At 43.1% G+C, this 17,148-nt stretch overlaps 1 protein-coding gene across 2 annotated transcripts in view; it reads left to right on the forward strand.

Moving 5' to 3' along the window:
- The first annotated feature begins 11,894 nt into the window (after positions 1 to 11,894).
- kdm1a (lysine (K)-specific demethylase 1a) overlaps positions 11,895 to 17,148 on the forward strand; it is a 64,463-nt gene continuing 59,209 nt past the window's right edge. The window contains exon 1 of one of the 2 annotated variants that reach the window (XM_072548101.1): positions 11,895 to 12,235. In XM_072548101.1, coding sequence (XP_072404202.1) covers positions 11,942 to 12,235 — 294 coding nt within the window. In that variant the 5' untranslated portion in view covers positions 11,895 to 11,941. The remainder of the gene's footprint in view (positions 12,236 to 17,148) is intronic. The other variant, XM_072548100.1, reaches the window with a different exon arrangement.

The following is a 17,148-nucleotide window of genomic DNA, read 5'->3' on the forward strand; positions in this document are numbered from 1 at the left end:
GATGCAGTCACCCAGTAACAACATTTGTTGTGTTGACATGGGGAGCACTGGACTCACGTAGAAGCAGAATTAGAAGAATTTGTTAGTTATTAATAACTCTCCATTTAACCTAAAACACAACACTCAAGAAAAAAACATTAATCTCACGAATGCTACAGCTTTTTAAAATTAATTGTCATAGAGTCATAGAGATGAACAGCAAGGAAACAGACCCTTCGGTCCAACCTGTCCATGCTGACCAGATATCCCAACCCAATCTAGTCCCACCTGCCAGCACCCAGCCCATATCCCACCAAAACCTTCCTATTCATATACCCATCCATATGCCTTTTTAAATGTTGCAATTGTATCAGCCTCCACCACTTCCTTTGGCAGCTCATTCCACACAAGTACCACTTTTTGCGTGAAAAGATTGCCCCTTAGGTCTCTTCCATACCTTTCCCCTCTTACACTAAACCTATGTCCTCTAGTTCTGGACTCCCCCACCCCAGGGAAAAGACTTTGCCTATTTATCCTATCCACGCCCCTCATGATTTCATAAACCTCTATAAGGTCATCCCGCAGCCTCCGATGCTCCAGGGAAAACAACCCCAGCCTGTTCAGCTCTCCCAATAACTCAACTCCTCCGACCCTGGCAACATCTTTGTAAATCTTTTCTGAACCCTTTCAAATTTCACAACATCCTTCCAACAGGAAGGAGACCAGAATTGCACACAATATTCCAACAGTGGCCTAACCAGTGTCCTGTACAGATGCAACATGACCTCCCAACTCCTGTACCCAATGCTCTGACCAATAAAAGAAAGCACACCAAATGCCTTCTTCACTAGCCTATCTACCTGTGACTCTACCTTCAAGGAGCTATGAACCTGCACTCCAAGGTCTCTTTGTTCATCAGCACTCTCTAGGATCTTACCATTAAGTGTATAAGTCCTGCTTAGATTTGCTTTCCCAAAATGCAGCACCTCGCATTTATCTGAATTGAACTCCATCTGCCACTTCTCAGCCCACTGGGACATCTGATCAAGGTCCAGTTGTAATCTGAGGTAGCCTTCTTTGCTGTCCACTACACCTCCAATTTTGGTGTAATCTGCAAATTTATTAACTATACCTCTTATGCTCGCATCCAAATCATTGATATAAATGACGAAAAGTAGTGGACCCAGCACCCCAATCCTTGTGGCACTCTACTGGTCACAGGCCTCCAGTCTGAAAAACAACCCTCCATCACCACCCTCTGTCTTCTACCTTTGAACTAGTTCTGTATCCAAATGGTTAGTTCTCCCTGTATTCCATGAGACCTAACCTTGCTAATCAGTCTCCCATGAGGAACCTTGTTGAACGCCTTACTGAAGTCCATGTAGATCACATCTACTGCTCTGCCCTCATCAATCCTCTTTGTTAAAAAAACTCAGTCAAGTTTGCGAGACATGATTTTCCATGCACAAAGCCATTTGACTATCCCTAATCAGTCCTTGCCTTTCCAAATATATACATCCTGTCTCTCAGGATTCCCTCCAACAACTTGCCCACCACCGACGTCAGACTCACTGGTTGAGAGTTCGCTGGCTTGTCCTTAGCACCTTTCTTAAACAGTGGCACCATATTAGCCAACCTCCAGTCTTCTGGCACTTCACCTGTGACTATCAATAATACAAATATCTTAGAACTGAGGGCCCCGAAAATCACTTCCCTAGCCTCCCATAGAGTTCGAGGGTACACCTGATCAGGTCCTGGGAATTTGTGCAAGATTACAGACATATGTTAGCAACAATCTTTTTCCAAGATAACACGAACACATGACTGCACACAAGAAACAATCACTCTCAACAGACTTCCTGCAGACTGGTGAGGTCACAGCTAATGCATTTTCAACACATATAAAACAAATCTTAAAAAATTACTGCATTTTTAACTGTATCTCAGATTTCAATTGTAGAGTTAAATTTAATAATTGCCCAGTGTTCACGATAATAACATCCAATACATTTCCCACTGTATAATAACTTTGTTTTTTTTGCAGCCTTAAACTAGAAACAACACATTTATTGGCAAGGAATTAATTATCTCACTGATTTCAAAATTTCCCAACTCCCACGAAGCTAATGTTTCTCCATTTGGTTTTAAAACTGTTTCCTCCCCAAATGCTCTTGTGGTCTCTTTATGTTTCCCCCTCTTTTATTCCTCCACCCCCTTCTCTGTTCCTCTCTACTGCAGACTGCTTCTTACCTCTTTTCCTTTCAAACCTCCTTTTCTTCCCTATTGGAAAATAATCCTCCTGCTTCCACCCTCTCAGCAGATGGCAATCGCAGCTCCATTTACCTAACAGCAGCAAGGTTGAACGAGAACGTGCCTGTGATTTGACAAGGAGCTCCTCACTAACCTTATCCATTCTACCGCAATGGGGGTGGGGTGGGGTGACTTTTCTCTGATTAGTTTCACAGTGATGGTTTTCTTTTAGTTGTTTTGGGGGCTTTCGGGGTAAATTTGGGGCTGGCACATGTAATTTGAATGCAGATATATATAAACATTTTGATTAAGTTATAATATTTCCATTATGGGTGAAACTAGAACTAGGAACCCTAAATATAATTATGTTAGGGGATTCATAAGAAATACCTTAACCTAGAGAGTGGCTGGTATGAAGATCTCACCACCACAATGAGCAGTTAAGACAAATATCATAAATGCATTTAAGGGGATGCTGGAAAAGCACATGAGTGTTGAAAATATTAACAATTTAAATGTATACATAATCTTAAACATGATAAAGTATCCCAAAGTGTTTCACAGGGGCAACATTTGGCATTGAGACACATTTGGCAACATGAGGACAAATGGTCAAAGACCTGATCAAAGATTTTAAAGAGAATCTTAAAGGAAGAGAAGGTTTTGCTCAATCTGACTCCAAGCATGAAATATAAACGTACACTGTAAATGATTAAGTTGTTATGTTTCCACTTGTAGATGAAATTAGAACTGAGGGCCATAAATGTGAGATAGTCTCCAATCAATCCAATAGCAAATTTATAAGCAATTTCTTTACCCAGAATGGTTGGACTGTGGACTTCACCCCATAGCGATAGCTAACACAGATGGATTTAAAGGGAAGCTGAAAACCATAAAACATAAACCATAGAAGGAGCTCATTTGGCTCATGCCATCTTAAAAAAGAGCTCTGCAATCTTTGCCACTCTTGGTCTGGGTCCTGTAGGTCACAGCACCTCAAATGCAAAATTTCCCCAAGTGCTTCATAAATGTTTCTGCCTTGACCACATACTTGCAGACAGTGTTTGAGATACCTGACACTTATTGAGCAAAAAAAAACTCAATTTCCAATATTCTTTTCACCAACTACTTTGAAGTTATGCTCCTTAGTTGTTGACCTCTCTGCTAGTGGAAGTAGGTTCTTCTGCTCTCTTTTGGTTTTTCTCACAGTACGTGAGATGGACAAAATGCTGTTTGGTCATCCACAGTAACCATCATTTTTTGAATTTGGTGTCTTGTCCAGGTTGGGGCTGGCACAGATACACATGGGTTCGTGTGCAATAAAGAGCTGGTTTCTGGAAATAGGTCTTACATGAGTTCATTTGCAACCATTGCATAATCAATCAGATTACGTGAATCAATAAACGTTTTTGCTGATGTGATAGGTGATGAAACAGGGTGCATGGGAGGAAGTTGCTTTAGTACTAAACTAAAAAATATGTTGCTGGAAAAGTGTAGCAGGCCAGGCAGCATCCAAGGAGCAGGAGAATCGACGTTTCAGGCATAAGCCATTCTTCAGGAATGCTGCGCTTTTCCAGCAACACATTTTTCAGCTCTGATCTCCAGCATCTGCAGTCCTCACTTTCTCTTAGTACTGAACTAGGCTAAATTAGAACTTGTGGATGTACAAATGAATCTAAGTGTTTTGTAAACCAGTCAGTGAAAGTAGGCAGGCAAGTGTAGCAAGCAATTAGGAAGGCAAATGGAATATTGGCCTTTGTTACAAGAGGATTTGAGTTCAGAACGAGGGATATCGTACTGCAGTTATATGGAGAGTTTTTGAGCTCTCACCCAGAGCAGTTTGGTCTCCCTCCCTAAGAAAGGATATGCTCGCCATAGCAGGAATGCAACAGAGGTTCACTTGGCTGATACCAGGGATTGAAACGTGTAATGCTGGAAAAGCACAGCAGTTCAGGCAGCATTTGAGGAGCAGGAGAATCAACTTTTCGGACATAAGCTATTCATCAGGAATGTGGAGGGGGGGGGGAAGGAGGCTGAGAGATAAATAAGGGGGGTGGGACTGGGTAGATGGTAGCTGGGAAGGTTATAGATGCAGGTAGGGGGTGATGGTGATAGGTCGGATTGGAGGGTGGAGCAGCTAGGTGGGTAGGTGGGGTGGTGGGGTTGTTTGGTGCGTGTGTCCCAGAGATGTTCTCTGAAATGTTCCATGAGTTGGTGTCCTGTCTCCCCAATGTAAAGGAGACCACATTGACCCCACTGCCCCTTAGCCAACCACTTCAACTCCCCCTCCCACTCCATCAAGGACATGCAACCCCTGGGCCTCCTCCACTGTCAAATCCTAGCCACCTGATGCCTGGAGGAAGAATGCCTCATCTTATGCCTTGGGACCATCCAACAATATGGCATCAACGTCGATTTCACTAGTTTCCTCATCTCCTCTCCCCCCACTTCATCCCAGATCCAGCTCTCCAACTCAGCACCACTCTCTTGAACTGTCCCACCTGTCCATCTTCATTCCCACCTATCTGCACCACCCTCCACTCTGATCTATTACCTTCCCCCCACATTCCTGATGAAGGGCTTATGGTTGAATTGTTGACTCTCCTGCTCTAAGGATGCTGCCTGACTTGCTGTGCTTTTCCAGCACCACACTTTTCGACTCTGATCTCCAACATCTACAGTCCCCACTTTCTCCTGATACCAGGGATGGCAGTACTGTCTTATGAGAAGAGATTGGTTTGACTGGGCATGAATCCACAAGAATTTAGAAAGGTGAACAGGATCTGATTGAAACATATAAAATTCTAACAGGGCCAAATAGTTTAGATGCAGGAAGGATGTTTTCCCTGATTGAGGATTCTAGAACCAGGGGACAGTATCAGTTTAAAAATATGCCCCTTAGTTTTGAACTCACCCACCCTAGGGAAAAGGCACTTGCTAGTCAACTTATCTATGTCCCTGATCTCCAGCATCTGCAGTCCCCACGTTCTCCTTATCTATGTCCCTCATGATTTTATAAGTCTCTATAAGATCAACCTTCATCCTTCTATGCTCCAGTGAAAAATGTCCCAGCCTATTTTTATATCTCAAACATTCAATTCCTGGCACATCCTGGTAATTTTTTTCTCAACCCTCTCCAATTTAATATATTTACTATAGCAGGGCGACCAGAACATAGTAAACCAGAAGAGGCCTTACCAATGTACTGTACAACATCAGCATGGCTTCTCAACTCCGATACTCAAAGGTCTGAGCAATGAAGGCAAGTGTACTAACACCTTCTTCACCACCCTGTCTACCTATGACACAAATTTTAAAGAACCAAGTATCTGAACCCCTTAGTCTGTCTATAACACTACTACTTAATTGTGTAAGTCCTACCTTGTTTGTTTTACCAAAAGGCAATACCTCACATGTATCCAAATTAAGATCCATCTGCAACTCTTCAGCCCATTGACCCAATTGATCAACATCTTTTTGTGATCTTAGGTAAACTTCTTCACTATCAACTGTACCTGCAATTGTGGTGTCATCTGCGAATTACTAATTAGTCTACCGTGTGGAACCTTGTCAAAGGCTTTACTAAATGGGGCAGCATGGTGGCTCAGTGGTTAGCACTGCTGCCTCACAGCACCAGGTACCTGGGTTCAATTCCTGCCTCGGGCAACTATCTGTGTGGAGTTTGCAGATTCTCCCTGTGTCTGTGTGGGTTTCCTCGAGGTGCTCTGGTTTCCTCCCACAGTCCAAAGATGTGCAGGTTAGGTGAACTGGCCGCCATGCTAGATTGCCCGTAGTGTGAGGTGCATTAGTCAAGGGGGAATGGGTCTGGGCAGGTTGCTCTTCGGAGGGTCGGTGTGGACTTGTTGGGCCAAAGGGCCTGTTTCTACACTGGAGGGAATCTAATCTAAACTCCATGTGTACATTGTCTACCAATCTGCCATCAATCTTTTTGGTTACTTCCTGAAAAAGTTTGTGAGTCATGATTTCCCTCACACAAAACCATGTTGATTATCTCTAATCAGTCCTTGCCTCTTCAAATGCACATAAATCCTATCTTTCAGAATCACCTCCAACAACATACCCACCACTGAAATCAGGCTCACAGGTCTATACTTCCCAGCTTCTCCTTACCATCTTTCTTAAATAAGGGCACAACATTAGCCACCCTCCAGCTCTCTGGCATCTTACCCATGGTTAGGGATGAGACAAATATTTCTGTGAGGGGCCCCACAATTTCTTCTGTAATTTCCCACAACGTCCTGGGATACACTTGATCAGGACCTAGAGATTTATCCATCTTTATATTTTCTCCTGAGATTGTGACCCATGTTCTGGTCCTCCCAGTCATTGGAAACATTTTTACGATGTTTACTCTGTCTTGTTCTGTTAGAAGTTTCTAGGTTCCTATGAGATTCCTCCCTCATTTTTCTGAATGGCAATGAAAATAAATCTAACCATCCAGGTCTCTGTTCATACATCAGTTCTGCCACCTCAGGAATCATGTCACAAACCTTTGTTGCACACCCTCCACAGCCGGAACATCCTTCTTTAGATAAGGAGACCAAGTGTCACCAAGTCCCTTTATGATTGCAGCAAAATATTCCTGCTCCTTTACTCAAATCCTCTCAGTGTAAAGGTTAACATACCATTTGTCTTCTCTACCACCTGCTGCACCTGCATGCTTAGACCATGAGATATTGAAGCAGAATTAGGCCACTTAGCCCAATGAGTCTGTTCCACAATTCAACCATGGCTGATATATTTCTCAATCCCACACTCTGCATTCATCTAGTAACTCTTGATCGCATTACTAATCAAGAGTCTACCTCTGTTTTAATGATATTCAATGATTTGGCCTCAACAGACTCCCCGGCAGTGAGTTCCACAAATTTCCCACCTCTGGGTGAAGAAATTCCTCTTCATCAGTTCTAAGGGGTTGTCCTTTCAACCAAAAGCTGTGCCGTCAGGTCATTGTCTTTCCTACTAGTGGACACATCTTTCCACATTCACTCTATCCCAGCCTCTCAGTATTCTGTAAGTTTCAATGAGACTCCCTCTCATCCTCTGAACTCCATCGAGTACGGACCCAGAGTTCTCAACTGCCCCTTTTATGACAAGCCCTTCATTCCTGGTATAGTGATTAAATGAGGTCAGCTAGGTGGATCTCATAGAATTGTGAGTTCCCTGATTGGGGAATTTAATCTTGTCCAATCAGGGAGTCCTAGCTGATGGATATAAACAGGAGAGTCAGGGATTCTGTTCTCTATAGGAGCTGGCTCTGAACTAGCTGGGTCAGCATCTTGTACTATGAGTGTGTAAATAAAGCGTGACTTGTGAACAGGATACCAGTCTTTGTGGAGTTACTTCACCCGGGATCATTCCTGTGAACCTCGTCTGGACCATTCCAAGGTCGAAGGATTCCTTTGATGCAGGATCCAAAACTACTCACAATATTTCAATATTTTCAATGACAGGAAACCCTAGTCTCATTGCACCTCCCCATTTCTAAATTATCACCATTCAGATAATAATCTGCCTTCCTGTTTTTGCTACAAAAATAGATATCTTCACTTTTATTCACAGTATATGAGATACGCAATTTAGGATTGAGATGAAGAAAAAAATATTTATTCCAAGGTTGACAAACCTATGGAATTTTCAGCTACAGAAGGCAGTGAGGCCAAGTTGCTGAATACACTCAAGAAAGACAAGTTTTTTTATTTAAAGAGATTAAAGGGGCATGGGGAATATGGTTTGAGATAGAGAATCAGCCATGATCATGTTGAATGGTGGAGCAAGTTTGAAGGACTGAATAGTCTACTCCTGCTCCCAATTTCTTTGGAGGTGGGCCAGATAGAGTCATAGAGTCATACAGCATGGAACCAGATCCTTTGGTCCAACCAGTCCATGCCAATCATAATCCCAAACTAAACTAATCCCACCTATCTGCTCTTTGCTCATATCCCTCCAAACGTTTGTTATAAATTTGTTATAATTGTGCTCACATCAACCACTGCCTCAGGAAGTTCATTCCACAAATGAACCACCCTCTGTGTAAAAAGATTGCCCCCCATGTCTTTTTTAAAGCTTTCTCCCCTCACTTTAAAATGTGGCCCCTAGTCTTTAAATCCCTCATCCCAGGGAAAAGACAACTGCCATTAATGCTATCTTTAACTCTCACTACTTTATAAACGTCTACAAGGTCATCACTCAATCTCTCCACTCCAATGACAAATTCCCAACCTAGTCAACCTTTCTTTTTAACTCAAACCTTCCATACTAGCAACATCCTGGTAAATCGCTTCTGAACATCTCCAGCTTAATTATTACTGAGCAATCAGAACTGAACAAGTATTGAGTGTTTGTGCTGGTGATTTCTTTTTTGTAAATTCAATTCACTACCACAGAAAGCAGTCAAGGTCAAAACATAGTACAATTTCAAGAAGGAATTGGATATAGCACTTAGGGCGAATGGGTTCAAATACTTATACACTTGATTAGATTAGATTACTTACAGTGTGGAAACAGGCCCTTCGGCCCAACAGGTCCACACCGTCCCGCCGAAGCGCAACCCACCCATACCCCTACATCTACATCTACATCTACCCCTTACCTAATGCTACGGACAATTTAGCATGGCCAATTCACCTGCCCTGCACATCTTTGGACTGTGGGAGGAAACCGGAGCACCCGGAGGAAACCCACGCAGACACGGGGAGAATGTGCAAACTCCACGCAGTCAGTCGCCTGAGGTGGGAATTGAACCCAGGTCTCTGGCGCTGTGAGGCAGCAGTGCTAACCACTGTGCCACCGTGCCGTGGGGAATGTTGCTGAACAAAGAGACCTTGGAGTGCAGTTTCATAGTTTCTTGAAAGTAGAGTTGCAGGTAAATAGGATAATGAAGAAGGTATTTATTATGCTTTCATTTATTGGTCAGAGCATTGAGTATAGGAGTTGGGGGGTTATATTACGGCTGCACAAGACATTGGTTAGGTCACTTTTGGAATATTGTGTGCAATTCTGGTCTCCCTCCTATAGAAAGGATGCTGTGAAACTTGAAAGGGTTCAGAAAAGATTCACAAGGCTGTGGGCATGGTTGGAGAGTTTGAGCTATAGCGACAGGTTGAATAGGCTAGGGCTGTTTTCCCTTCAGCATCGGAGGCTCAGGGGTGACCTTACAGAGGTTTATAAAATAATGAAAGGTATGAATAGGATAAATAGACAAAGTCTTTTCCCTGAGGTGGGGGAGTCCAGAACTAGAGGTCATAGGTTTAAGGTGAGAGGGGAAAGATTTAAAAGGGACACAAAAGGCAACTTTTTCATGCAGAGGGTGGTGCGTGTATGGAATTAGCTGTCAGAGGAAGTGGTAGAGGTTGGAACAATTACAACATTTAAAAGGCATCTGGATGGGTATATGAATAGGAAGGGTTTAGAGAGATATGGGCCAAATGCCGGCAAATGGGACTAGATTAATTTAGGATATCTTGTTGGCATGGATGAGTTGGACCAAAGGGTCTGTTTCCATGCTGCATATCTCAATGACTGGGGAAAAGTAGGAACAGGCTGTTGGATTGGATGATCCACCTATGATTATACTTAATAGTACATCAGCTTGAAGGACTGAATAGTTTGCTGCACTTGTCTATGGAGATGGCCCATATGCTGTGAATTTTTCTTTTCAATTCAATTTTCCAGGGAATTAAAGAAACAATTGAAATTGAATGCACAGCAGAGAACCTGATCTGCAAGCATTTGAGTGACTGTGGCTGGACCTGCATTTATTGCCCGTCCCTAGTTGTCCTTGAGAAGGTGGTAGTGAGCTGCCTTCTTGAAATGCTGCAGTCCACATGCTGTAATTTACTCACAATGCCCTCAGAATTTTGACCCAGTGACAGTGAAGGAGTGCTGATATATTTCCAAGTCAGGATGGTGAGTGGTTTGGAGGAGAACTTGCAGATGATAGTGTTCTCATGCATCAGCAGCCCTTGTCCTTATAGGTGAAAGTAGTCCTGGATGTGGAAGGTGCTAAGGATCTTTGTTGAATTTTTCCAGTGCATCTTGCAGATTGTACACAAAGTCCTTCCATTAAGTGTTGGTTCTGGAGGCAGGGAATGTTTATGACTGTGAAGCCAATCAATTAGTTTACTACTGGATGGTGTCAAACTCCATGAGTGTTATGCACTCATCCAGGCAAGTGGGGAGAATTCTATCAGACTCCTGACTTTTGCCTTTGTATGGAGTTGAGGTCAGCTATGATTGTGTAAATTGGCAGAGCAGGCTAGAGAAACTGAATTGCCCACTCCTGTTCCTACTTCTTATGTTCTTGTACATGGAGGAAAGGCTATGGGAAGTCAGAATATGAGTTACACACTGCAGGATTCCTAGCCTCTTAATTTGTTCTTGTGGCCACTGTATTTACATGGCAAGTCCAGTTGTGTCAATGGTAAGCCCCGGGATATTAGATTAGATTAGATTAGATTAGATTACTTTACAGTGTGGAAACAGGCCCTTCGGCCCGATTCAGTGATGGTAATACCATTGAATGCCAAGGGGTGGTGTTAGATTGTCTTTTAGTGGAGATGGCCATTGCCTGGCATTTATTTGGTACAGATGTTATTTTCCACTTGTCAGCCCAAACCTTGATATTATCCAGACCTTCTTGCATTTGGACGTGGACTGCTTCAGTATCGGAGGAGCAACGAATGTATTGCGCAAACATTAGCAAACATCCCTACTTCTGATCTTCTGAGGGAGGGAAGGTGAAGCAGCTGAAGATGGTTTGGCCTGGGACAGGTAGTACAATGAATGGTACCCCTTTTGTGGTGCAGTGGTAGTGTCCCTAAGCTTGGACTGGGAGATCTAGGTTCAATTACCATCTGCTCCAGAGCTGTGAAATTACATCTCTAAACAGATTGATTAGAAAAATATGTTAAATAAAAAGAAGCTTTAAGTTGGGCCCCTCTTGTGGCACAGTGGTAATGTTCCTACTTCTTTAACTGGGAGGCCTAGGTTCAAGTCCTCCTACTCCAGATGAATGTAGTAACATCTCTGAACAGGTTGATTAGAAAGTATCTTAGTGCAGTAAGGGAAAGTTCTAGCTTGGTGTTGTGCCACTTTCCTGGGCACTGGGTCTCCATTTGCACAGACAGCTGGTTCATTTAGAACAAAGCCATTATGTACCCCCGTACGTAATGACGTAACCCTTGCGTGACGACCTGAGACCTCTCAACTGAACTTGCTGGTTTTCCCCCCCCACGGGAGAGGTATCTGTCAATCAAAATGATGGACGTCGTGAGGCACCAGTCACCGACGGAAACCGGAGGCATTTGCCCAATCGGGATAGGTGAAGGGCGGAGGCTTCCGCAAACCAAGATAGGTTGGTTCGGCGTTAGGCGATCAATCGATTGTATTGGGGTTTGTGTTTAATTTATATTTTTTAAATAATTTCCCCCCCCCCTCAGAGCCTTACTGTTTTTTTTCCCCGGCAAACAATTGCGGTTGACTGTGGATCGGGGTTTTTAAATTTTATTTTGGGAGGGGGTTAGTGGCGGTGAGGCGGGGGGGGGGGAAGGGAGGGGGTTGGTGTTGATTCGGTTGTCGGGGCTGGAGGAGGTGGGGGTGGGGAGGAAGGGAAGGGGGGGGGTAAGGTTGTTGTTGTGGCGGTGAGTGCGGCGGGCGCCCCCCGGGGGAGGCAGCACCGGCACCTGCGGTGATGATGATGTTGTCGGCGGCGGCGGCGGCGGCGGCGGCTGCGGCGAAGAAGAATAACAATGAGGAGAGGCCGAGCTCCGGCCCCGAGGGTCTGGAGGCGCCCGCGGAGGGAGGTGGAGGTGGAGGAGGCGGAGGAGGCCTGGCCTTGGCAGCAGCGGCGGCCGCCGCCGAGCGGACCCCGAAGAAGAAAGAGCGAGCGTCTCCCCACAGCAGCAGCAGCAACGAGGGCACCATGGAGGGAGGCACGGCAGAGACCCCGGACGGCCGGAGGACCAGCAAACGCAAGCGAGCTAAAGTAAGGCTCCAGGGAGGGAGAGTTAGAGAGAGAGAGAGAGAGAGACCCCCCAACTTTTAAAAAAAAAATACACATGCTATGGGGCATGAGGACGTCTCCTCATTGTCATTCTGTGGGGGCAGGGGTTAGGGTGTTACCCGCCCTAAGGTTGGGATTCGTTCCTTTGTGTTTGTTGCAAATGTGTATTATTATTATTATTCAATTATTTTCCATGCAGTGTGTCTCCTTTTTGCTCTTGGAAGGAATGCTTGGGGGTTTACGAACAGCAGTTGTGCTGGGGACTTGCCCTTCTCTTTGTTTGAGCTTCCACATCTGAAACTGGCATTTCAAGGGTGTCTCTCTCTGGTTCACGCTTTGTCCTGTCGGTCTGATGCATATGTTAAACAATAAAAAGAGGTTAATTTGAAGGAATATTGTCAGAAGAAGCAACTTTAAGGAATCCCTTTTTTGTGGCATAGGAAAAAGAGACAACATTGACATATTACCCTTTTAAAATCAGTTTTCACACTAGGATTGGCAGTGTTTGTTTCCCTACAAACCTGGTTGGATTTTTTTTCCATTGTAGTTTCAACAGATGTTCAAATAAGTTTTTTTTTGACACAGGGATGACAGACTACATTTTTGATTTGTTCCTATTTATGTTCTTCAGGTAAATTGTGGGATGATAGCTATTCAGTGTTTTGTGTTAGGAGTTGAGTATTCAATGTCTTTGTTCTGTGCTCCGGATTAATGGTATTGCAATCTGCAGAGTAGGGACAATTACTTAATGCTAATATTTGCTTCTATATTCCTGTCATCACATTTACTTTTCAGTAGATGCTAAGATTAGTTCAAATAAGCTTGCCAAATCCTTGCACAGAAGAATCAGGTTTTGGAATGCCAGACCACTATAAAATTCATTACATAGCATTTTGTGTATCTCTCCTCTGGGCCAATACATGGTTCCAGGTTTTACATATTGTGCAAATATTTACATGTGGATTCTTTTAGAATTTTCTGTGACCTAGTTTTGCATTAATTAAGATGTTCTGTCTGAAATGTATCTCAATACTGTGAAATGCTAATGGAATCCTTGGGTTTACCTGCAAATGTGAATCTTGATGAGTTCTAAATTTTTGTCAGTTAATGAGTCAATGGAAATTGTGAAGTCTGTTTGATAAAATCAGTGTTGTGGCATTTTTTATCTCCCATTGTATGAAATGATTATGGAGTCTCTTGCTGAGATAGTTGTATCATCGATAGTCACAGGTGAAGTGCCGGAAGACTGGAGGTTGGCAAATGTGGTGCCACTGTTTAAGAAAGGGTGGTAAGGACAAGCCAGGGAACTATAGACCAGTGAGCCTGACCTCGGTGGTGGGCAAGTTGTTGGAGGGAATCCTGAGGGACAGGATGTACATGTATTTGGAAAGGCAAGGACTGATTCGGGATAGTCAACATGGCTTTTGTGCGTGGGAAGGAACAAAGCAGATTGATGAGGGTAGAGCAGTAGATGTGATCTATATGGACTTCAGTAAGGCGTTCGACAAGGTTCCCTATGGGAGACTGATTAGCAAGGTTAGATCTCATGGGATACAGGGAGAACTAGCCATTTGGATATAGAACTGGCTCAGAGGTAGAAGACAGAGGGTGGTGGTGGTGGGTTGTTTTTCAGGCTGGAGGCCTGTGACCAGTGCAGTGCCACAAGGATTGGTGCTGGGCCCTCTACTTTTTCTCATTTACATAAATGATTTGGATGCGAGCATAAGAGGTACAGTTAATAAGTTTGCAGATGACACCAAAATTGGAGGTGTAGTGGACAGCGAAGAGGGTTACCTCAGATTACAACAGAACCTGGACCAGATGGGCCAATGGCAGATGGAGTTTAATTCAGATAAATGAGAGGCGCTGCATATTGGGAAAACAAATCTTAGCATGACTTCTATATTTAATGGTAAGGTCCTAGGGAGTGTTGCTGAACAAAGGGACCTTGGAGTGCTGGTTCATAGCTCCTTGAAAGTGGAGTCGCAGGTAGATAGAATAGTGAAGAATGCGTTTGGTATGCTTTCCTTTATTGGTCAGAGTATTGAGTACAGGAGTTGGGAGGTCATGTTGCAGCTGTACAGGACATTGGTTAGACCACTGTTGGAATATTGCATGCAATTCTGGTCTCTTTCTATTGCAAAGATATTGTGAAACTTGAAAGGGTTCAGAAAAGATTTACAAGGATGTTGCCAGGGTTGAAGGATCTGAGCTATTGGGAGGGGCTGAACAGGCTGGGGCTGTTTTCTCTGGAGCGTCGGAAGCTGAGGGGTGACCTTATAGAGGTTTATAAAATCATGAGGGGCATGGATAGGATAAATAGGCTAAGTCTTTTCCCTGGGGTTGGGGAGTCCAGAACTAGAGGGAAAGATATAAAAGAGATCTAAGGAGCAACTTTTTCATGCAGGGGGTGGTAAGTGTATGGAATGAGCTGCCAGAGGAAGTGGTGGAGACTGGTACAATTGCAATATTTAAGAAGCATTTGGATGAGTAAATGAATAGGAAGGGTTTGAAGGGATATGGGCCAGGTGTTGGCAGGTGGGACTAGATTGGGTTGGGATATCTGGTTGGCATGGACAGATTGGACCGAAGGGTCTGTTTCCATGCTGTACATCTCTATGACCAAGGGTTTGATTCCATGTCTGTGTGTTTCTCAGTGTGCTGTCTACCTAAAGTTTTGTTGAAAAAGGTTTTCTGTTACTCAGAAATTGGTGATCGACCTAGATATAATAACCTATTCCACAATTTGTAAGATGTAGAATGCTGAAAAACATTTTCACATTGTTATAGGATTCTTGCTATGTATGCTGTATGATTCATGCTCTTGACGTGGATCACCATTCCAACTCCTCACCATCTGTTAGATAGAACTGGACAAACCCCAGAAGCTAGATTCTCATATTGAAATGAAAGCATAATTTAAAAGAAATCTTTTTGTCTAGATTTTCTATAGATAAAGTTGCAGATGACCCATCAATATAACAGGGTGTCTGTACCAGCATAATTTTGAGTCAGTGCAAAGTTGCGTACTAAATTGTCTTGAACCATGTTTCCAAAATGGTAACACTGTTGAATGTTGATCCAGTTATCCTGTATATACAGAACAACCTCGGTTATCCAAATTTTGGAATATCTGGACAAGATCTCAAGGTCCCTTTGAAACGTTATCCGAACGAAATATTCCTCGCCTGTCTTTCAGAAAATCAAGCTTGTTCTGTATATGCTTTATACTTTTCAACTGATGTGTTATAGAATTTTAGTTGCATCAAAAAACTAATTTCCCTTCACAATAATATTACACCATCTTTTAAAAATTCAAAAGGAGAGGGTTGCTTTGTCATGGAGCCTAGTAATGGCAGGTGGAACAGAATTACTGTCACAGTTCTTCAAATGTGTGGTTTGAAAAATTAGAATATGATTTGTGTTTACACTTTCACACATCTGTTAATTTACATGAAAGCAAAATACTGTGGATGCTGGAATTTTGAAATAAATTCAGGAAGTGCTGGAAAAACTCAACTGATTTAGCAGCATCTGTGGAGAGAAAAACAGTTGTTTCGAAGCAGTCATATCAGACTTGAAATGTCAACTGTTTCTTTCTTCACAGATGTTATCAGACCTGAATTGCTTCAGCACTTTCTGCTTGTAATAAAAGCCAATACTGCATATGCTGGAAATTTGATACTAACACAGAAAATGTCTGAGAAAATCAGTTATCGAGTCATAGAGATGTACAGCATGGAAACAGACCTTTCAGTCCATCTCGTCCATGCGGATCAGATATCCTAACCTAATCTAGTCTCACCAGCAGTTGGCCTATATCCTTCTAAACCCTTTCTATTCATATACCCATCCAGATACTTCTTAAATATTGTATTTGTACCAGCCTCCATCACTTCCTCTGGCAGCTTATTTCATAAATGCACCACTCTCTGCTTAAAAAAGTTGCCCCTTAGGTCTCTCTTAAATTTTTCCCCCCTCACTCTAAACCTATGCTCTAAACCTAATGTAGACTATCACCACCCCAGGGAAAAGACCATCTGGCAGCATCTGTTGAAACAGAAACTTGATGTGGAGATGCCAGTGTTGGACTGGGGTAGTCAAAATTAAGAATCACACAACACCAGGTTATAGTCCAACAGGTTTATTTGGAAGCACTAGCTTTCGGAGTGCTGCTCCTTTACTAGCTATCTGACGAAGTAACAGCGCTCTGAAAGCTAGTACTTCCAAATAAAGGTGTTGAACTATAACCTCGTGTTGTGTGATTCTGTTTCTGTCTCTGTTCATTCAAATTATATATGTCAGAACCATACACTTACTTTTCTGAGCTTAGATTTCTCTGAATAAACATTTTGGAACTATTTCAAACAAGGGTGCAGTAATGGCACATAGGGGACGAAACTTCGCATGGGTGGAACATCTTGCTGTACATGTCAGACATTTTGTTGTATTCTTCAACTCCATTTGTTATAATGCAGTAGCTTATTGGCAGTGCAGTGCTAGCTTGGTGTGCTGAGGGCAGTGGAGTATCTGAGCTCTGAATGATGTAATCAACAAGTAATTAGGACTTGAATGTAGAATGCAGGATCAGTATACATTGACAAATTGGACAAAAATTAGTGGAATGGTGAATAATGAAGAGGATGGCCTTAGATTATAGCAGGATATAGATGGGTTGATCAGTGTCAAATGGAATTCAGTCCAGATGAGCATGAGGTGATAGGTTTGGTCAGGGCAAGCAAGGCAAGGGAATGCATGAACAGACGGACTCTGGGAGACATTGAGGATCAGAGTGACCTTGGTGTGCATATCCACCAGTCTCTGAAGGTAGCTGGATGGATAGATGAAGGTTATATGGGTTACTTGTCTTTATTAGCTAAGGCGTAGAGTTTAAG

The sequence above is a fragment of the Chiloscyllium punctatum genome, chromosome 27 (assembly GCF_047496795.1).
Source record: "Chiloscyllium punctatum isolate Juve2018m chromosome 27, sChiPun1.3, whole genome shotgun sequence".
Classification (NCBI taxonomy): Eukaryota; Metazoa; Chordata; class Chondrichthyes; order Orectolobiformes; family Hemiscylliidae; genus Chiloscyllium; species Chiloscyllium punctatum.